This window comes from Periplaneta americana, chromosome 12 (assembly GCF_040183065.1).
Source record: "Periplaneta americana isolate PAMFEO1 chromosome 12, P.americana_PAMFEO1_priV1, whole genome shotgun sequence".
Taxonomy (NCBI): Eukaryota; Metazoa; Arthropoda; class Insecta; order Blattodea; family Blattidae; genus Periplaneta; species Periplaneta americana.
This window is the reverse complement of record NC_091128.1, coordinates 78092764-78117026: the sequence shown is the minus strand read 5'-3', so window position 1 is coordinate 78117026 and position 24263 is coordinate 78092764. Positions and strand designations below refer to the sequence as shown.

At 35.5% G+C, this 24263-nt stretch overlaps 1 protein-coding gene across 3 annotated transcripts in view; it reads right to left on the bottom strand.

The window, feature by feature from the left end:
* The window catches only part of LOC138710585 (cardioacceleratory peptide receptor-like), a 684299-nt gene that overhangs the window by 96568 nt on the left and 563468 nt on the right, over positions 1-24263 (bottom strand). For all 3 annotated transcript variants that reach the window (XM_069841577.1, XM_069841579.1, XM_069841578.1), the window contains exon 3: positions 22239-22374. In XM_069841577.1, the coding sequence (XP_069697678.1) occupies positions 22239-22374 (136 nt within the window). The remainder of the gene's footprint in view (positions 1-22238; positions 22375-24263) is intronic.

Sequence of the window (24263 nt, the reverse complement as noted above, 5' to 3'; positions counted from 1 at the left end):
TGACGTTTGTCCATTGAAAATAATCCGTCTACAATGTAGTTAACCTTACGAGAGTAGCATGTCTGCTTTCCGAACCATAGGTTATGAATTCGTCTAGCGGTAGGGTATTTTTTTTTTAACTGATACATTTTACTTGTAAATGGCATTTTTAAACGAACTCCGTTACGCTTGTCTTGTGAAACTATTATTTCCCACCATCGATGGGCTATGAATAGGCGAGACCTGGCGTGTACAAACAAAAATAATATGTAGTTGTTTCAGTTTCTAAAAAAAATAAAGCGGAAGCACGTCAAATATAAATAAATAAATAAACATAAAAAAGAGTCTGTGGTAGGGACTGATGTCTCGTCCACAAACTACCAGCGACAACAACTGCCTTCATTCTGAATGGCATGGAGACCACAAGTTTATAGAACACGTCTACATTTGTGGCCAACTTCAACTCTGCCCCATATTTCGTTAGTTGTCGGAATGAATGGTTGTCCTGCTCTATTACACCGTATGAGTCCCACAAATTTTCAATCGGATACATATCAGGCGAATTTGGAGGTCAGTCGATCACGTTCTCGAATCCTGTTGGCTGTGCGTACCGAGTGGTTATCCTGCTGAAAGAAAAGTGTTCCTTCTCGATGTCGTTGTCGGGCGGAATGGATCATTACACCGTTTCAGCATGGATTTTACTGTCTAGAAAATAAGCAGTGTTTTTTGTCAAGTTTTACGCGCTGACTACGATTAAGAAATTAGTTTTTTTTTTGTATCACGTTAAAAGTTTTCACAAATCGTAAATTTTATTTTACGTATAACATGCAGTATAATTAGTCTTGAAGTATTTTGAAACTTAGTATAACTTCTACAGGCACCAAATATTTTCCTTCAGTCTTTTAAATTTATCACCAGGGCAAGAGATTTGGAGCACTATAAAGTACTGGTGAAACGTAGTACATACGATTCTATTCATGAACTGAAACCGAGCAATCTCATTGATCAAACAGAAGAAAATTACACGCAAATTATTACAAAATCATTTAAGAAAAATGAATGTATTAAAAAGGTAAAGGTATCCCCGTAACATACCATGAAGCCACTTGGGGGGCATAGCCCCATGCTTTCCAAGACCGCGGCACTAGAATGAGGTGGTGTGGTCGGCACCACGCTCTGACCGCCTTTCACCCACGGGAAAGACCCGGTACTCAATTTTATAGGAGTCTGAGTGAACCTCGGGGCCGTTCTGAAAGTTTGGCAACGAGAAAAAATCCTGTCACTACTTGGGATCGAACCCCGGACCTTCCAGTCCGTAGCCAGCTGCTCTACCAACTGAGCTACCCGGCCACCCAAAATGAATGTATTACATAATTTAAATAAATATCTTGGCCTATATACATTATACACATTTCATTTTGAACTAAACAACTTAACCCATTTGTTTTGAAAGGGTCAGTAATTTTCATCATATGTAAATTAAGAAAATTCATAAAAAATAAATCATTAATACATACATTAGAAATTCTTCTCAAAATATTACCTACATAATTAAGAAACAGAAAAAATACAATTATTTCGTAAACCTGTTAATATAGTTTTTTTTTTTCTACAATTTACATCATCGATGTTCTTTAAAAAAATTATATATAGGCTACTTTCTCGACATCACAAATAATACAATATTACACATTAAATATTAATAAACATAAATCTCATAATCCTTATATGATTTGTTACGGGACACAGTAAAATCGTTGTCAAATTGTCCATTGAGAACGAACCCTGTTACATTGGGAACAAATGTGGGCCTATACATAAAAGAACTACGTTCTACGACGGCTGATACAATTGGAGCATACTTGAAATTAGGCACGTCACTTAAATCTACATCTTCAATGACGTCATCGGTATGTGTTTGATAACATATTTCAATTTCACTAAGTGTATTATATTCACTGTTTTGACGTGAATACGTCTATAAGTTCGGTCCTGTAATAGGATGTCAATCCAGAAAGTCGATCGACACATTTTCAGACGAGCTTTGTCGCAATCATAATTTCTAGATCACGCAACAAATTTCAATAAAGTAAACAGTGATCGGCAGACGAAGGATGATTGTATCCACCATAACTTTGAGTTGAAGCGAATGACGTCATCTAGCGAGAAGCAGGAGGAGGAAATTTGAGGCATGACGACAGCCGAGGGAGTGTAACTCGAGACTCAGAATTCAATTTGTCATCATAAGCATGTTTGTGTTCAATAGTACTTACATGACGCTTTACTTTCGAATTCCTAATAAAGTGGCACATGCCGTTTACAAAATTTGCAGATCAATTTATTCTTTTCAATAATAAACACACCAAATTCTGAAATACATGCTCTTAATTTTGTATACACTGTACTTGTTTTATTTTTCGGCATATCTCTGCAAGAAGTGTGCGCGAATTGCTGACTGACACACATTAACATAACTGCACTGTTTATTAGTTGTTGTGTATACTCAGAAGGATCAAGTAGGCCTACTGTGTACTGAAATAATTTTGCAAAAGCTGCGTGTAATTTTCATTGACTGAACTGTACTTCTGTTTGATCAGTGCAGGAGCTCGGTTCAAGTTCTCTACGCTTTTGGCTATACAGGGTGTAAACTACACAAATTGCCAAAATATATTAGTGGTAGAGCATGATTAACTGAAGAAAAAGGTTAAGTGTTGCTTTTGTGTAACTATCATGGTTTCACCAGTAAAAAAAAAAGTGTTTTGTGAGTCTCATGTTTCTGGAAAAGAGACTAGACTTTTTGTGCTAAATTATTCTTCGAGCCGAATTATTTGGGTGTGTTTCCGCATTAATTCATAAGATCCAAAATGTTTTGCAAGAAAGTGCGATAATGGTATAATTCAGCCTTCAAAATAAATTTGGTGAATTATAAGTCCAGTTTTAGACAAGATTTTTACAGAACGCAGAACTGCACGCATTGTATTCTTCACCTGGCATAATTAGGAACATTAAATCCAGACGTTTGAAATGGGCAGGGCATGTAGCTCGTATGGGCGAATCCAGAAATCCATATAGAGTGTTAGTTGGGAGGCCGGAGGGAAAAAGACGCTTGGGGAGGCCGAGACATTGATGAGAGAATAATATTAAAATGGATTTGAGGGAGGTGGGATATGATGACAGAGACTGGATTAATCTTGCACAGGATAGAGACCGATAGCGGGCTTATGTGAGGGCGGCAATGAGCCTCCGGGTTCCTTAAAAGTCATTTGTAAGTAAGTATTGTACGGCCTGTTTTAGTCGTCCAAGCACAAGTAGTACTTCATTCACACAATTATCGTTCACTTACACAAGCTCTCTTTCATGTATGTACCTATACATTTGCTGTGTTTTGAGCATCGCTAACACTTCAACCAACTTGAGAGTCGGTGTTTTTCTTTAATAATGTTATATCATGGATGTGTTAATAATCTAGACCTAGTCTGTTATACAGGGTGATTCAAAAGTCTGGCGACATGGACAAAGTTCGGTATCAGCGCAGATAGCGAAAAATGGAAAAAGGGGAAAGTTGTTAGATATAATGAATTCAACGTGCTTGAATTTTCAATGTAGAACGCACCGTTGATACTGTACACTGATACGATCCTCAACGAGAACGGAAAATGCTATGTGTCGTATGCTTCGTCCTTAAAGGGAACATTTACGTTATCGCAATCATCATAGTGTACTGGGTAAATTACAAATGATGACGATAATTAGCAATGTTTTCAATACAAGTTCAGGGAAAACCGCCAGGCAAGAATGAAATGCCCCTGAATCCTTATGCTATCAATGTAAAGAAATGTTCCTTTGTTCTGTGAGAAGTTAAATAATCGCTAAACTCTGGATGTCAACTATTTTTCTCTGTTAAATAATGCATGTATAAAATCCGTTACAACTAGCGGAAAAGCCACTACAGCCTCAACGCTCCAGTCTACGTTGAAAATTCAAGAACATTAGTTTGAACTCTATTTCCAACAACTTTATCCACTTTCAGTTTTTTCGCTATCGGCACTAAGGGTGCTATTCATAGACATTTCGCAGCACGCGCTACGAGCGTACTAAGCTAGCCCCGGCTATCCACTGGTTACTGGTACAGAATTCAAATCATATCCTATCGCTAACACTGGTTTATGAATACGAAAAACGCTGATCATCCACCGGAAGCCCGCGCTAAAAATGTCTATGAATACGAGTTTTTCTATGTCACCGGTCTTTTGAATCAACCTGTATATGTACCTGTAATTTATGACAATTTCAAATGAGGAAATTTATAATAATGATACAGATTTTGAAATAAATAATGATTGTGTAAAATATTTCCAATATACAGTATGTCCTCATTGCTTCTGCAGACGTGGAACGAAGTTTTTTTATTTAGATGTAAGGCTGTTTTTTCTATTAACAGGCAGTCATTGTCCTTTGAAAATTTGAAAATGTGATTTGTTATTCACTGCAACAATATATGAAATGAAAAATTGTGTAAAACAAAAACGTAATACACCATCATATTAACATAGTGAAATAATAAGGCTGATACTTGTCAATGTTATATTAAATGTATTTAAAATAGTGCAATTTTTCTTTAACAAAGAAAATTATATCTTTAAATTTTTCTTTAGCAGATAGTTGTGTTTCGAAGTCAAAGGAGTGGCTTTCAACCACCCAAATGCTGAGGACTAAGTTACCGTGATGATAAGCATGAGTTCAAACGAACGAAAGACACTGCGTTAACTCACCCCAACTCTGAGACGTACTCAAAGTTAGAGGCGCACGAAGCGCACTGATAGTATAACCACAGTCTAGTATATACAGTCACGAAGCTCAATACGTAGTAAATATGCATCCACAGATAGCTGCTAACCACTAGGATCGCTACTATCACCTCATTACAGACAATGCGAAATAATTCCGGCACAGTCTATTGTTCCTAACACCCTCACAACTCAAGCTTCGTGACTGTATATACTAGACTGTGATATAACTTCATATATATTTCTTAGCCTTAATTATTATTATTATTATTATTATTATTATTATTATTATTATTATTGTTCAGCTATTAATGAGAAAACAAATTACCAGAAGCCTCCACCAAATTGGCTGAGTCCTGATTTTAATGCGGGATTTCTCGAACGAGAATCCACTGCTTTATTACTGAGCCACCTTGCCTTCAAGTGGTCAACAAACTTAAAACGTTCAGATGTTTTTAGATAGTATTTTTTTGTACCGAGCTTGTTCAAATCGGATCTTTGTTACAAGAGCTATTATAGATAGTTATACTCCGCCTGTATCCCGTCATGAATCATATTACAATGTTTATTTCTTCCTCTGTAGCCAGCGTGATGTATATTTATTGTCGAAAGATAGAAGTGAGTCGCGCCTCAAATACGTGTCTGCCACAAATTCCGCATAGAGTGACTTGATCGCTCGTGTGGAAGGGTGAGAAGTGAGAACAAATTGCATGGGAATGGCCCAATAAAAGGACCCCTTGTACGTGTATGATGACGTCAATAAAACGGCGCCTCGTCTAATACTTGAAAAGGCACTTTGTTCCTCTACAAAGAGCATCGACTACACATGTCTAAGAAGCACCATTTCGCATCTTCACTTTCGTCGCAGATTCCTCCAAGATCATCTTCCATTTGATCCTTTATATTCAGAGAGATGCAACATTAATCTTGAATCTCTGATTCTACTCGCTATTCCTGTCCAGATTTAATTTGCACAGATGGATATACGACGAAAGGAGACGGAGTTCGATTCTAGGTTCATCTTCCTAGAACTGCTGTGAAAAAGTGCTTACTGGAAAAATTTGATAAAAAAAAATCTTGTTCTCATGACACACTAACTCTAATTTTCCTCCATTACAATTGGTTCACGATTTGCTGTCTTCTAAATTTATTTTCATTAAAGACAACTTCTTATATTTAAGAGATTAGGATGCATTTGCTTAGGTTTGTGAAGAGAAATATATGCAAATGCATATTTGTATAGGAACTGCATATCTCAATGAAACTCAGTAGTTACATGTTGTTGTTTAATTAAAATGTTTGACGAATGGTTGTTCGTGCATATATTGTATATTTTGGACGTTTGTGCATATTTCGATATTAAGAGCATATTTCATGCATATGTTTTAAATTTTTTAGCCAAAACTGTTTTGAAGTTTTCTAAACTCTTATAGTAACTTATTTAATTTAGCTGGTGGCTCGTTTTCTCGACAAAATTGATTAAGAACTTCTTAATTCGATTTGATTTGGGCAGTACATACAAATAATAACAAAATTAGCGGAATGCAATAACTTTCATTTTATCTAATTAGTAGTTACTTATACTTTACATATCTACAGTATTTTGGGCAGACTTCAGTGTCGGTATACAGGGTGTTTAAAAATATGGGGTATAATTTCAGGTATGTATTTCCCACATGTAGACAATCAAAATAGTTCATTACAACATGTGTCCGGAAATGCTTTATTTCCAAGTTATGGCCTTCACAACATTGAAATTCACCGCAACGTTTTTCTTTCCGCATGTCGTTGCCGTCAAAGGTGACATTAAGAGGGCACTCTGACAGTTCATTCCGAGGCGAAGGTTACATTCAGTGTTGTGTAGGCGTTAGACTGTGCGACATGTATTAAAATCAAGAGCTGGCATAGATACACTTCGTGTACGGTAAGGCGGACGGCAATGCTGCGCTGGCGCGTTTGTACCAGGAGAGGTACCCACAGCGACAATGTCCAGATCGGAAGACATTACCGCCTGTGCGAGTATGGAAAATTTAACTCGTTGGATAGGTAGAGGTGGCCCAATTGCTTGGCCTCCACGCTCACCTGATCTGAACCCTCTCGATTTATACTTGTGGGGTCATTTAAAATCATTGGTTTATTCGTCTCCGGTGCCTGATTTGGAATCCCTTCGGAATCGAATTGTGGCATGTTCTGAGGACATACGCAATACTCCTGGAGTTTGGGATCGTGTTCGCAGGTCAATGAGACATCGATGTGAGGTCTGTATTCAAGCAGGAGATGGACATTTTGAACATCTTCTGTAATGACAACGACCTGCGGAAAGAAAAACGTTCCGGTGAATTTCAATGTTGTGAAGGCCATAACTCGGAAATGAAGCATTTCCGGACACATGTTGTAATGAACTATTTTGATTGTCTACATGTGGGAAATACATACCTGAAATTATGCCCCGTATTTTTGAAACACCCTGTAGTTATAGGACGACTGAAGTTGGTGTGTTTGTTTTTTATTTCATTTATTTTACGACACTTTATCAACTGCAATGGTTATCTAGCGTATGAGTGAGCTGAGTGAGCGAAATGAGTCCAGGGTGCAATGCTGAAAGTTAGCCAGCATTTGCTCTTAATGGGTTTGTGGAAAACCCCGAGAAAAACCTCAAACAAGTAACTTGTCCCAACCAGTATTTGAACCCATGCCCGCTCGTTTCACGGTTAGACATAGCGGTGGAAGTGCGTTTGTTTTTATGTTCCTTGTATAGAGGGCATTTCGATGTATTAATTAGTTGGTCTGCTATTTTGCCAAGTGCAAATTAAAAAAGTGTTTTCCGCTCAATTTCAATAGTTTATACGCATTCCGCAATTCAACTCAAGTAGTTCTGAATAAATTTTGTGGGGAGAACACGTCATCAGCTAAGGTAAAGAATGATGATCTGAAGACGAGCAAAATTAGCAAAGTACGTACTTGAAGGACATGATAGTGATGTGCACATTATCGCTAAAGTGTTACTACAGGGTTGTTTCCGATCTCTGATAACGAATTTGAATGACATCATGTGCGTCAGGAGTCGCACGACAGCTGAACTGTGGCGTGAAGTGACAGACCAGTAGTGAGTGATCTCATAGTCAGAGTGCACGGCGACTCACAGTGGAAATTCCCAAGAAAATCGAGCCTTTTTGGGAGGGGTACATTACGACACTTTCAAATGTCAAGTACAGTTAAGTGAAAATAAAAGAAGTCTGCAATAAACGAGGTTACGTTATTTCCAAGAAAGGCATCTTCTGTGTACTTAATAAGATTGGTAAAGCTCGAATGGAATTAATTTGTATGATCTTGTGGGATGCAGCGACTTGTGACGGAGGGTGAATTTGCTTCCTTTTTGCACTCTAGAATTAATCCCACCCGAGCTTTGCCAGTCTTATTAGGTACACACAAGATGCTTCTCTTTGAAATAACGAAACCAAATTTTTTGCAGGTTCCTATGATTTTCACGCAGCTGTACTTGGCATTGGAAAGGGTTGTTATGTAACCCTCCCAAAAAGGCTCGATTTTCTTGGGCATTGCTACTGTGATACACAGTGCACTCTGATTTCATTCACCACTGGTCTGTCACCTCTCTCCGCAATTCAGCTGTCGGTGTGATTCCTGACGCACATGACACAATTCAAATTCGTTATCAGAGGTCGGAAACAACCCTGTAAATTGTAAGTTTTGTCCCCTCAGTTCTATGCAGTAGTTCATTTTCACGGACTGGATAAACAAGTTGGATCCTGAAAACATGGAAAAGATTATGGTAGCTCAGTTTCATATAGCAATGAAAAGAAATGTATTATCCGTATGAAATTGGTTTTAAAGAAATTAGCAATAGCCAATAAGACATAATTAAGACATTAAAGTGATTGTGTTTTTATTTATGCTCAATAATTTGAATATTTCCCATCACATGAGTAGTGCTCTGCATTTTGTGGGACCTATGTTGTGGTAAATTTGCCAGCTTCTTAGCTTTCAGTCTACATATATAGTGCATATTTCGGTCTTTTAAGTCCATATTTGCATGAATATTTTATGGATTTTAGTACATATATTTCTCAACAGTAATTGAAGTCTTATAATTTACTTCCTCAGCAGTAATGAATTTTCTATATTCTATCTGCAAGAACAGAAAAATTGTAAGGCTTTGATAAGAGAGGTTTGTCTTCATGTCACTCCTGTGTAAGATGAAATTCGTGCCACGTGGTTTTCCAACCAGTCCCATTCTCTATCTACTATGCCTCGAGGTTCTCTACACAATGGATTTCGTCTCTAGAGAGAAAATCGAACCCTAGGTACCCTCAGAAATGGCCGGCAAATGTGAACAGATCACTTGCGCTCCTAGCCTACAGTATGCCAATAGAGGGAAATATGGAGGCTTTGAAATGTTTCTTGGCAACATTTTCTATTTTCTAATTTTGAAATATAGTTTAGAAGTAAGCGCTGTATATAATCTATTTCAAGATAACATATAAAATGTATAACTACTAGTGATAAAAAGATGGCAAGTTTAGCTCTGTTCCATAGCGCTTTTCGTAAACTGTAGGCCTAGTTTGCCGATATAGCTATATTACAAACTCCCGTTTGTAAATTTCTTTAGCTGATTTTGTGAAACTTGTTAAACTTTACAATCACTTTACTTGTGCTTTGTAAATTGTTGATTTATAATTTATCATTGTGAAACGGACTTCAGATCTAAGATCGAACTTGAAGGAAATACGTTAATCTATTGGGAGTTCATCATTTGCGCTCAATATAAAATCAGTTGATACTGGCAGTTAAGTTTGGGTATACATCAATTGCACTCAGCGGTCAAGTTTGGGTAGACATCAGTTGTACGCGATGGACAGTGTCCGCACGGCAACATTTTCCTTTCCACTTCATAGAGACTTAGGACTATGCGTGCAGCAGTTTGCTATCAATGGATGTGGTTGAAATGTTGTTGAAAATAATCGTAGCAGTATCCTAGTAATGGACAAAGTGTTTAAAATATTTATACCGGTATCTTGGTAGGTACTCGTCAAAATGTTTAAAATATTTGTACTAGTCAAAATGTTTAAAATATTTGTTCCGGTAACTTGGCACTCGTCAAAATGTTTAAAACATTTTTGCACCGGTAATTTGGTACTCAACAAAATGTTTAAAATATTTGTACCGTCAACTTGGTACTAGTCAAAGTGCTTAAAATATTTGTACCTGTAGCTTGGTACTCGTCAAAATGTTTAAAATATTTGTACCGGTGTCTTGGTACTAGTCAAAACGTTTAAAATATTAATACCGGTAACTTGGTACTAGACAAAACGTTTAAAATATTTGTACCGGAAACTTGATACTCGTCAAAGTGTTTAAAGAATTTTTATCGGCAACTTGGTACTCGTCAAAATGTATAAAATATTTGTACCACTAACATGGTACTATCCAAAATGTTTAAAATATTTGTACCTGGAACTTGGTACTTGTCAAAGTGTTTAAAATATGTGTACCGGTAACTTGGTACTCTTCAAAATGTTCAAAATATTTGTATCAGTAACTTTGTACTCGTCGAAATGTTTAAAATATTATTTATACCGGTAACTTGGTACTCGTCAAAATGTTTAAAATATTTGTACTGGGAACTTGGTACTCGTCAAAAAGTTTAAAATATTTTTACCGGTAACTTGGTACTAATCAAAATGTTTAAAATATTTGTACCGAGAACTTGGTACTCGTGAAAGTATTTAAAATATTTGTTCCGGTATCTTGGTACTCTTCAAAAAGTTTGAAATATTTGTATCGGTAACTTAGTACTCGTCAAAACATTTAACATATTTGTATCGGTAACTTAGTACTCGTCAAAACATTTAACATATTTGTATCGGTAACTTAGTACTCGTCAAAACATTTAACATATTTGTACCGGGAACTTAGTACTCGTCAAAATGTTTAAAATATTTTTACCGGTTACTTGGTACTAGTCAAAATGTTTGAAATATTTGTACCGGGAACTTTGTACTAGTCAAAATGTTTAACATATTCGTACCGGAAACTTGGTACTCATCAAAGTGTTTAAAGTATTTGTACTGGTAACTTGGTACTAGCCCAAATGTTTAATATATTTGTACCGGTAACTTGGTACTCGTTAAAATGTTTAAAATATTTTTACCGGTAACTTTGTACGCGTAAAAGTGTTTAAAATATTTGTACCAGTAACATTGTATATTTCAAAATGTTTAAAATATTAGTACCGAGAATTTTGTACTCGTCAAAAGGTTTAAATATTTTTTACTGGTAACTTGGTACTCGACAAAATTTTTAAAATATTTGTACCGGTAACTTGGTACTAGTACAAATGTTTAAAATATTTGTAATTGGAACTTGGGTATTCGTCAAAGTGTTTAAAGTATTTTTACCGGTAGCTTGGTACTAGTCAAAATGTTTATAATATTTTTTCCGTGAATTTGGTACTCATCAAAATGTTTAAGGTATTTTTACCGGTAACTTAGTACTCGTTAAAATGTTTAAAATGTTTGTACCGGTAACTTGGTACTAGTAAAAATGTTTAAAATATTTGTACCGGGAACTTGGTACTCGTCAAAGTGTTTACAATATTTTTACTGGTAATTTGTTACTCGTAAAAACGTTTAAACTATTTGTACCGGGAACTAGGTACTCGTCAAAGTGTTTAAAATATTTGTGCCAGTAATTAGGTACTTGTCAAATTGTTCCATATATTTGCACCGGTAACTCTGTACTCGTCAAAGTTTTCGAAAATATTTGTACCGGTAACTTGGTATTCATCAAGATATATAAAATCATTGGAACAGAAATTTAATCTTCATATAAATAATAACTAATTGTTTTCAGGAAATATAGTGTACTGACATTTCTTTGTCTCAGTTCTTTAACGTACTCGTTGTTTTTTTTTATATATATATTTTGGATTGTTACTACGAACATTTTCTGTTTTATTCGTTTAAGTTTATATATTCGTTTGTGTTTGAATAACAGCGTCTACGTAATTACATTGTACATAATGGAAGTAATATAACTGTGCACATTTTAACAGTTTATTCTTTGGATAGAGAACAAAAAAATTATAATAGATCTACCATATTAATCCCCAATGATGAATAATTTTGTCAGAAAAAATATATTTTCCCCTAAATGTTAACACTATTGTACTCGATCCGTACGATTCTAAATTTTACTGTTATCACTAGAGAAACTGATTAGTAATGAATAATATTACGGAAAAAATTGTTCCGGGGTAGGGTATCGATCTGCAGTCAGTGGTTAGTGTTGCCACCTATTGAGGATGAATATGCTGCGAGAGCAACTAATGTGTTTACAACGAAATTCTCCCAGTGCAATTGATATATTTATAACGAAATGGTTCGCGAGCAACTGTTATGTTCCTATTGCAACTGACGTGTTCACAACGAAATGGTCCTATTGCAACTGTTGTGTTCACAAAGAAATGGTCCTATTGCAACTGTTGTCTTCACAACGAAATGGTCCTATTGCAACTATTGTGTTCACAACGAATTGGTCCTATTGCAACTGATGTGTTTACAACGAAATGGTCCTATTGCAACTGATATGTTTACAACGAAATGGTCCTATTGCAACTGTTGTGTTCACAACGAAATGGTCCTATTGCAACTGTTGTGTTGACAACGAAATGGTCCTATTGCAACTGTTGTGTTGACAACGAAATGGTCCTATTGCAACTGTTGTGTTCACAACGAAATGGTCCTATTGCAACTGTTGTGTTCACAACGAAATGTTCCTATTGCAACTGTTGTGTTCACAACGAAATGGTCCTATTGCAACTGATGTGTTTACAACGAAATGGTCCTATTGCAACTGTTGCGTTCACAACGAAATGGTCCTATTGCAACTGTTGTGTTCAGAACGAAATGGTCCTATTGCAACTGACGTATTTACGACTAAATGGTCCTATTGCGACTGATGTGTTCACAACGAAATGATCCTATTGCAACTGTTGTGTTTACAACGAAATGGTCCTATTGCAACTGACGTATTTACGACTAAATGGCCCTATTGCAACTGTTGTGTTCACAACGAAATGGTCCTATTGCAACTGATGTGTTCACAACGAAATGGTCCTATTGCAACTGTTGTGTTTACAACGAAATGATCCTATTGCAACTGACGTATTTACGACTAAATGTTCCTATTGCAACTGTTGTGTTCACAACGAAATGGTCCTATTGCAACTGTTGTGTTCACAACGAAATGGTCCTATTGCAACTGTTGTGTTCACAACGAAATGGTCCTATTGCAACTGTTGTGTTTACAACGAAATGGTCCTATTGCAACTGACGTATTTACGACTAAATGGTCCTATTGCAACTGTTGTGTTCACAACGAAATGGTCCTATTGCAACTGTTGTGTTCACAACGAAATGGTCCTATTGCAACTGTTGTGTTTTCAACGAAATGGTCCTATTGCAACTGACGTATTTACGACTAAATGGTCCTATTGCAACTGTTGTGTTCACAACGAAATGGTCCTATTGCAACTGTTGTGTTCACAACGAAATAGTCCTATTGCAACTGACGTATTTACTGCTAAATGGTCCTATTGCAAATGATGTGTTCACAACGAAATGGTCCTATTGCAACTGTTGTGGTTACAACGAAATGGTCATATTGCAACTGACGTATTTACGACTAAATGGTCCTATTGCAACTGTTGTGTTCACAACGAAATGGTCCTATTGCAACTGTTGTGTTCATAACGAAATGGTCATATTGCAACTGACGTATTTACGACTAAATGGTCCTATTGCAACTGTTGTGTTCACAACGAAATGGTCCTATTGCAACTGTTGTGTTCATAACGAAATGGTCATATTGTAACTGACGTATTTACGACTAAATAGTCCTATTGCAACTGTTGTGTTCACAACGAAATGGTCCTATTGCAACTGTTGTGTTCATAACGAAATGGTCATATTGTAACTGACGTATTTACGACTAAATAGTCCTATTGCAACTGTTGTGTTCACAACGAAATGGTCCTATTGCAACTGTTGTGTTGACAACGAAATGGTCCTATTGCAACTGTTGTGTTCACAACGAAATGGTCCTATTGCAACTGTTGTGTTCACAACGAAATGTTCCTATTGCAACTGTTGTGTTCACAACGAAATGGTCCTATTGCAACTGATGTGTTTACAACGAAATGGTCCTATTGCAACTGTTGTGTTCACAACGAAATGGTCCTATTGCAATTGATGTATTTACAACGAAATGGTTCGAGCGCAACTGTTGTGTTCACAACGAAATTCTCCGAGCGCAACCGATGAATTTACTTGAAGGGGGTAAGAACGCAACTGATTAGGCGTACTTAGTTTTCGATTGGAATGAGGGAAACATTAGTAGTTAGTAAGGAAATTTAAAGATTCTCACATTGGCTTATAATGTGATTTAGTATATGTTAATTATATTGATTAGAGGTGGTACTTCGCTGTATACTGTATATAAACCTACGTATGTATGCTTATTTACTTATCCTTGTATCAGCCGCTCGACTCCGTCTTCCTTGGAACTAGTTGGATTATCCAGCATGAAGGAAGAATGTGAAAGGAAGCAAGGGAGCATGCGGAAAGGGGGGATAATCGCTAGTTGAGGTTTTCGAGAAGCGAGGTGGAAGTGACGCTTCAATTCATAGCTGCGTCATCGGAAGTCGTTACACCGAAGTGGTGTGCTGTCTAGTGGGGTGCAGCTCTTTCTAGATACGTACAAGTTCACGAGGTGAAGCGATGCCTGGCACTCGCGTGCTATATTGGAGAGGACGCATTTTAAGTTTCGGAATTCCTCAAGCTTTATTAAGTATTGGAAGAAGTTTTCAACGTATTTATTATTCGCTCATTAACATCACTGTTTCTTCCCCGTGGCTCGATATTAATAATACAAGTTTAAATATTAGCGTATATAACGTTTCACAATAAACTTAAGCAAAACAAAAACTTCCTATATAATTACTACTAAATGTTTTACAGAATTTCATCAGTTTATTTATTTTCTACGTCATTTCTTTGCTTCTATCTTTCCTTATTGTCATTTTTCCTCTTTTACCTTTTCCATTTTCTGACATTTCCTTCGTCAATCATATTTCACCTTTCTTTCTTTTTTTAAAATGTAAATGACTGTTTCAAGGTGAAATGTTTATGCTGGCATGTCTGGTGAATAAAACAGGAACATCTGATGTCAGTTGCTTAGCAATTGCAATGAGTTAAGTCGCTAAGTGACGTCACTTGCCTAGAAGCGAATCCGACTCTAAAATGGTTATGGTGTTTGCTAGAAGGATCGACTTGCTTGTTGTATGAATTAATATATAATTATATCTCTAATTTGTATTATTTAATTTTACTTCTATTATTTAGCATTACAACTCACTTTCATATTATTGTTGTTCGGTCTAAATATTATTGTAATTGATACTGGACATAAGCCTACTGTATTTGATTAGAGTCTGGCAAGGCGGAAGAGAAGGCTACTGACCTTGGTTCTGCCAGATTAATTAAATAAACAATAATAATAATAACATTATTATTATTATTATTATTATTATTATTATTATTATTATTATTATTATTTTAGTTGGTTATTTTACGACGCTTTATCAACTGTTATCTAGCGTCTGAGTGAGATGTAGGTGATGATGCTAGAGCAGTGATGTCAAAGCAAGCGCATTTTTCTGACCTTGACGTCGTGCGCGGGTAGCAAGCGCTAAATATGGAAAGAGGAAGGGTTATGTATATGAATAAGCAACCTGTTGGATTAAGGAAACAGTGGTGCACAAACTTCAAACGGAACGTGAATTTATGTCGTTATTTTTATATGCCTTCTTTCTGTTTAATATTATCTATATTGTCTGTAAAACAAAAGTAGTAACACTGATTTCTTAATATTGCACTTGTGTTTTAAATCTTAATAACATAATAGAGAATTAAGAAGGAATATTCACTTAAATTCCACAGTAGTATAATATTATACTGTATTAAGTGGATGAAATACATCATTCATAAATATAGTGATATTCCAAAGAAAGAGATTGAGTATGACATGATAAGTTGGAATTTATATTGATGGTATCTTTAGCCTTACAAAAGTAATCAATAAACTAATCAAAACAATATTACAGTACAAAGCAAAGTTACCTAGGTACTGTATCTGTTTTAAGTGTAACTAATATTACATAACAAATCTCTTATCGCATTATGATTTTAAGGTGATATTTGTGAGCAACTTCCTATCATCAGAATATTAATTTATTTTCTCGAAATCTGCTGAAGCTGTAGAACTGACATTTTTACAACACATGGGCACGTATCTTTTGCTTATGATGTTACAGGAGTTGCTTTGTTAATTCATTTCCTTACAAACAATTTCCATGCGAATATTTTCAAAATTTTCAATACACTATCTTCAGTAATACGTATATACGGTATAATAGATTTACGAAAACATTGTGTAAGGCTACTAAATAAATAGGCCTATACCTGAAAAGTTCACTTTTCTATACGAAAAGTTGAGAAAATATTTCTTTTGAATAAAAAAATTAAACTTGTGAAAAATGAGCATTAAAATTAAAACTTGCATTCTTATAATGCACTTATACTTCTCAGGCAAATCTAAAAATTAACATGGATACAGTTTTAATAAGTGCTCTTCCCTTTATCTATTGAATCAGTGCTGGCCATCCCTGAATATAGCTCGACCAAGCGGTATATACCACATCTTTCGTCTGTCTCTTTCCTTTCCGCTGTAAAGCGCTCAGGCTCTCCTGCGCTCTAAAGCGCGCGCTTGCTCCTGTGGGCATCAATTGGCATGCCTGTGCTAGGGAGATGAGTCTAAGTTCCAATGCTGAAATTTACTCAGCATTAGTACATATAAACGCAAGGATGGCCTCAGATTATATATACTACCCACCCCTTCACTCATCCAGGTGATCCACAAAAACAAACAAACAAACAAAACAAAAACAACTACGTAGAGTACAATGCCGCACTTCGATTATTGTGACGTTTTGTTAAGTGACCTAAGTTCTGAATTGTCAGTCAAGTTACAGCGAGCTCAGAATATGTGCGTCAGATACGTGTGCAACATCCGACGGTATGATCACATATCACCGTCCTTCGCAAGTCTCTCGTGGCTCCGACTTAAAGAACGTAGAACTTTACACTCTTTATCTTTACTCTTTCGAATTCTGCACACTTCAACACCAAATTACCTTTCGTCTCGTTTCTCTTATCTATACTCTAACCACGACGTAAATACCAGATCACTTATCTGTGGCACGCTAAGTATACCTCTTCATAGAACATCTTGTTATTCATCATCTTTTACAATATCCACCTCGCCTCAATGGAATTCCTTGTCACAAAGTATTAGGGGCTGCAAGACAATAAACACCTTTAAGAACAGCTTAAAAGATAACCTTATTAGCATTTCACTCCAATCATACTGATTTAAACTATCACTGACTACATTGTTACTTTTTTCTTTAGACATCATCCTGATTGTGCTGTATTTTAATTGTCTAGTAATAATCTCTTTCTATTATCTAATATTATTTGAAATATATTGACATTCTATGTATTTTAGTTTAATTCTGCTACACAGTTTATTTCAGTGTTTAATTAATAGTTCATAGTATTTTGTTGTTTAATTTGTAAATAACTTTTGTATACATGTAACTCTCATCTAAATCAAATTGTTGGATTCTTTGTAAGTTCATGCATATATATATATATATATATATATATATATATATATATATATATATATATATATATATATATATACACTTTTTGCTGGTTGAGTGGAAGAGAAGGCCTTACGGCCTTAACTCTGCCAGCTAAAATAAATCATTATTATTATTATTATTATTATTATTATTATTATTATTATTATTATTATTATTATTATTAATGTCCAATATGTTTTCAGTATACATCACATATACATCACCAGGAAATTTAAACAAACACAACGAGGATTTCATCAAGAAATAATAAAATTTAATAATGCTGTACCGACAACACAAATTGTTGTTTGCTAATTTTTTCTAAATAATTTTCTCCATATTAAATAAGAAAAAAAAATGTCCCAACAAACTGAGAATGAAATAAGAGCATCTTAACATTAAGATAAAAATGTAGCCAAACTATATGATATCAAAGATAATGGGTGACCTTATATTTTATATACAAATAACTTGCATGATCAGGAACCACATTTTACCCTACCATTTTCTAACTTAGATAATGACGATAATGTATTTAAAACAGTTCCACACTGCAATCCACCATTAACTAAGATAAGTAATGATGATGATGTATTTAAGCCACTGCACTGCCACATTTTAATAAACCATTTTCTAAAATAAGTAGTGGTGACGATGATGTGTTAGTTAACAAAAAGCGACAACTTATTAAGGAATACCTAGCAATATCAAAAAGAGCCCATAATGGTATGATTTGGTCTAATGATTTACCATTTGTACGTATATGACAACAATGAAAATATTAGTATACATTTTTCAGAGATTAAAAATCTTATTATCAATTATATTCAAAAATAGTCAAACAAACACCCAGATCTATTAATTTATCTGACAACATATTTTATTTATCATATTTCAACAATCGGGGAGGTCATAGGAACTAGTACACAAACACTCAGGTGCAACACACTAAATATACAGTGGTCAGCCAGCGATGCCTTAGGTGATATATGTAATTCAGTAACAAACCAAACTAATAAACATTTCTGGAACGGATACACAAAAAAACAAGTACAGATTTCACAAAATACTACATACAAAGTATATTATACTGACAGAGAGGAAGAGAAGGCCTGGTGGCCTTATCTCTACCAGGTTAAACTACTAATACTAATACTACTACTACTACTACTACTACTACTACTACTACTACTACTACTACTACTACTGCTGCTGCTGCTGCTGCTGCTACTACTACTTGCTACTACCACCACCATCACCACCACCACCACCACCACCACCACCACTATTAGTAGAGATGTGTAACACCCAATAAGAGGATCCACTTGGATAGAACTACCAAAATGGATAAAAAATAAACAGTGCTGCATCAACGTAAAAACTTAAAAACAAATATATTGAGATGCATAAATAACGAAGATCAGCATTTTGAATATGCCTTGGAAAGTATCTTGAATTCACCTCTGAACACAAAAAACCCTGATAGACCTTCCCACTATAACATTAATAAGTGTAATGACTTAGGTATGACATCCAGTTCAAATCACAAACCTAAATATAGAAAAATATGAGAATTTGTTAGTAATAACCATTAATGTATTTATGGTATAGTTGAAGAAAATGGAAACAACCATATCTCATGCCTAGTAGTGATAATACTGATCTAATAAACAATAAAAATCTTATTAACATACTGGCATACAAACTTTCACTAGATAAAGAAGATATATATCATTGTGTTGGAATAAAAAAAATAAAGTTATTTCATGAGTGGTAAAATCCATCATAGAAATCAACATCTTCATATATGTCCAAAATGTCACAATAGGTTTGCGAAGAAAGAAGCTTATGACAAACATGTTTCAAAAGATTTTTTATTTTTACTAATGACCCCGGATTTTTATTTTTAACGAATGATCCCAGATTTTTAATTTTGTGAATGATATCAAATTTTTCTTTGCCTTTGTCGAATGACTTCAGATTTTTTATTTTTATGAATGATCCCAGATTTTTTGTAATGGAGGACTGCAAATTTGTGTTTCTAATGAAGTACTCCAGATTGTTATTTTGAGAATGACCCCAGATTTTTATTTGCATGCAATGACCCCAGATTTCTAGTTTACTGATGCATGTTTCCCATAATATTTTATTAAATAAAAAGTAAAACCAAGTACATTTAAAGTAGTATTATGAGTATGATATCACAACCACTATTAGTTATCAAGGTACTTTGACTGTACACAAAGTATGCACATTTTGTAATTTTTATGCGACATTAAGATACTTTTGTTGTTCAATTGGCCTTTTTGTACTAGTCACTTTATACGTTTTTGTTCGATTTTGTGGATGAGTGAAGGAGTAGTATATATCATCTGGAGCCATCCCCGCGTTTACATTATACTACTAGCATTTGCTCTTAATGGGTGGAGGGAAAACCCATGAAAAAACCTCAACCGGGTAAATTTTCCCAACCAGGATTTCAACCCAGGCCCGACAGTTTCACGGTCGGACGCGCTAATCGTTACTCCACAACGGTGAACTATTATTATTATTATTATTATTATTATTATTATTATTATTATTATTATTATTATTATTATCATCATCGTCGTCGTCATCATCATTATCATAGACCCACACTGACGGCTCTCTGGGAAACCAATTCAGACGAAACACAGTAATTTCATTTAAATACTTGTACATATATGTGGTATAATATTCAATGAAGAAAGAAAAGAAAAAGTCATTAGTACAACCGTAAATTGGATTAAAATTTATATTCACAACTCTTATAAATAAGAAGCAATTCATCAGAATAAATATCCCAATAACACACAACCGAGAGCATAAACATTTCACGTAATTACAGGAATCCTATGAATCTCATGTTACTTTTTATAGAATTCTCTGAAGCTTAAAATTTGTGCTCATGTGCAACTTAACTATGTGGTATGTTGTCATCTTATCCCTAGCCTACCAAAATTGTGCTATTAATTCTCAATGAAAATGTACCTAGTTCAGAATGAAAGTGTTAAAAACTAAAATAAATTGTAGACTTGTAAACTTATCATAATTATAAAACGTTTGCCTATGAATTTCATATTCGAGGAGACCAAGAACTTTATTTACATCCTCTGCATTCGAAGTAAACGACAGAATGCTGGAGGAAAATATATATTACATAATGAATTCAGTTATTCGTTATTGAATTATCTAGTCGAATTTCGCATGGGCTAATAAGTTTTTGGTGTAGATCTAGGTGTAGAGTGTGGGTGAGGAGATACGTACAGAATTCAGGTTGTCCAAAAAAGTGCAAAACTTAAAACGCCTACCGCACAGAAACTATACAGTAAGCGCTACCTTAATGATTTGTTTACACCTTACAGTTTGATAGATGTCGCTTCTTAACAGTATGTAAACTGGTTGGGCCAGATGCGTGAGGGCCGTTGTTAGTAAACTCGGCGCGACGCCGCGAATCAGTACCGATTACGTAAATGTGACGAAGTACTAAAGAGAGTAGTACCTCGTTCTGTTGCTTAAACCAAACGTTCAACAAACCTAGGATCATTGTGTGGCGAAAGGATTATATCAATGGAGAAGCCCACGATCCCATCGGGAATGGAACTCGCGGCGTTACGGCGAAATGTATTAGTTAAGCTCAATCAAATTAACGAAAAACAATTATTAGCAGTTAAAGGGGAAAGTAGCCTAGTATGGGTTACCTTTTTGTTTCTTTAATACCGTCGAGAATATCAAATATTTGTATACACAGATAATGTTAATTGATTCTCTGACTCTTTCCTTACGTTATAGGATGTCATTGATCTATATAAATTTACTTCTTTAAGCTACAAACTCGATTAAAAGAAGTATCAAAATTGGTTTCCTAATTTGGGACAGTGCCTAATATGGGATGTTAAAGGCTAATAACATGGGATAGGATTTCTAAGGTAAATATACATTGGAACTACAACAATTTCAATTAATACACTAAACAATATCTTTAATGAATGTGATCGGTTAGTGACCAGAGTAAAAGTCATAGATTCAAATCCTGACCGATTACAATGGTTTATTCCCATCATTTTAGCTGCTCACGCTTTGTTTCTGTTTTTGTTTTTATTTTTTTTTTATTATTATTTTCGGGTGAAGATGAAGATTCATATTAAAAACATGCAAATAAGGAAGCTCCATTTGCAATTAATATGTCTATATCTAAACTAGTAATGTAGGCCTATATTCCTTATGTGCGGTGCCCCATATTAAGCCCTCCACATTGCCCCATAATACGGAATTGGTCATGTTGAATTACTTGAGCTTCCAGCTAGTCTTCAAGATGGAGTTATGCCAAGAATAGAGTAGCGAGATATTCATACTACCATTTGAGCAATTTTGTTACAAACAAAAGTTTCTTTCTTATATTTACATACACAGAAGTCATTAGCAACAGAAATTTTCGAGATGCCAATTTCTCTCTTCGGCTCACTGAGGCGGCTTCTTACACAGGAATATGGTGACCTTTCACAGAAACTGTTGTTGTCTGTGCTTTCGTGATTTGTTGACTTTCCAGACGATATTAGCGCCGAACAGCTGAGATTCTAAGGCAGGCCATATTAAGCACCACCCCACATTAGGCTACTGTCTCGATAATTGAGTTACTACTAGCTATAAGAAGTTGTACTGACCTGCAACTGCAAGCTGCATGATGAAGAAATTCATCCTAGACTTCCTGCTCTTGTTGAGGAAGAGCGCCACCAGGACGGCGGAGTTGCCCAGGACGATGAGGGCGAAGAGGATCCACAGCACGGTGAACTGCTCCACCTGTAACAAGCCACGCAAGAATTATAACAAGACAGGGAATGTGGGACCTTTATTGAGAATTCAGACTTCAGCTTCACTGATCTCATTTAAAAATAGACCCACGAAAGCAGATCGTACTACACTGCGCAGTTAAATTTTTCATATAGTGTGGAAGCTTCGAATGTCTCTTAAAACTAACTTGAAGAATTTTAGAACACAAGAGGCGTCTACATTGTCACCATGTGCACAACAAATTTTGTTCCTTCCATTCTTCCTTAAACACACGTTTCCGAACAGACATTGAAGGTTTTGAGAAAGAAGCAATCGAAATGTAATCAGGTAACCCGCCACTGATAGACGCCTGTGTACTGTAGGGGAGTTGGATGTATGGGAGGGGGTGAGGACAGTGAGTTTGCTGCGCTGCCACTGCGACATCACTATTGCTAGTGATCACGATGACATTTATGCCGATCCCTGGTATATGTGGTAGTACACTACAACAATATATTGTAACACACTGTAATGAACTGTAAAGGAATCAGTATTAAGTAAGCATTATTTTATTGTAAGTTACTCGTTTTACTCGTGGTTTCTATAAACATGTTTCAGTGCTTGTAACGTTGTTTTCGGGTGTTTGATGTTGAATGTAAAAAAAATTATATATGAAAAAATTTATGTCACGTAATAAATATTACGATACAAAGTTGGGAAGTGCTTTTTACAAAATCGAGGAAAAGTTTGAAAAACGAGCAGAGCGAGTTTTTAAATTTCCAAGATTTTGTAATGCACCTCATAAACGTGTATTGTACAGTATTTTTTGCAGATAAAACATTTTGAAAATAATATTTTTAGAAACCTTAATGTACAGTACGTACATTATATTTTGAACAGCTGACTGAAGGTTAGCAGTCTAGTCAACGTACAAACTTCACCATCAACTTCGATGTGAAAGAGTAAAAATGATTCAGGTACTTGTAATATTTTGTGCTCAATTGGAATAATTTTTATTAATTTTTGTTAAAAGAATTTTGAATTGTTTAAATAAAGTACAGTACATTCCAAATGTAGTGATTTGTTTCGTATAATGTATATTAATTAACACTGTATTTTGCATACATTATAGGATAGAAGACAGCGGTTTTCATTACAACTCTAGAGCAGTTATTTGTAATATTTCAGCATAGTTATAAAAGGTTGGCAACTCTGAATTCATTAAAATCAACTTTCGGTCGTGGTGGCCGCTTGCTGTAACGACGAGAAAAAACACTATCGTGCAAAAACAATATTTACTTCAATGTATTAATACTGTACATTTCAATCTCGCTTCTTTCATCTGATTGTAGGCCTACCTGTGACTGGCCGCTCCTCTCTACCTCCCCTACCGCAGAGGCACGACGAATATTTGCTGTCCTGCAAGATGTAAGTCCTTGATTTAAAGTCTCTTAAAATTCTCAAAACAATGCTAATGATGTGGTTTCTATTTTCTAATTTGAATGTCAGAGAACGCTGCAGTGTCACACCTTTCCAAAAACGTGTTATGGCATAGTAGCAGAGATTGATATGAAAATTACCGTTAGTTATTATTTCTGAGACCTTCACACTCACACCTGAATTCTCTAACGTGTCGTAATTTTGCGTTTCAAGCATTTCAGCTTTGCTTACGTTCTCGCGGTGACCATGTCAAGGATTTTAGTCGCCTTCAATCGAATTCCAACCTCGGATGCAGAGCAAACCACTATATCAGTCATGTCAATTGATGCCCATAGGCGCAAGCGCACGCTTTAGGGCTCAGGAGAGCCTGAGCGCTTTACAGCGGAAAGGGAAGAGACAGACGAAAGAGGTGGTATATGCCGCTTGGTCGAGCTATTTACAGGGATGGCCAGCACCGATTCAATAGATAAAGGGAAGAG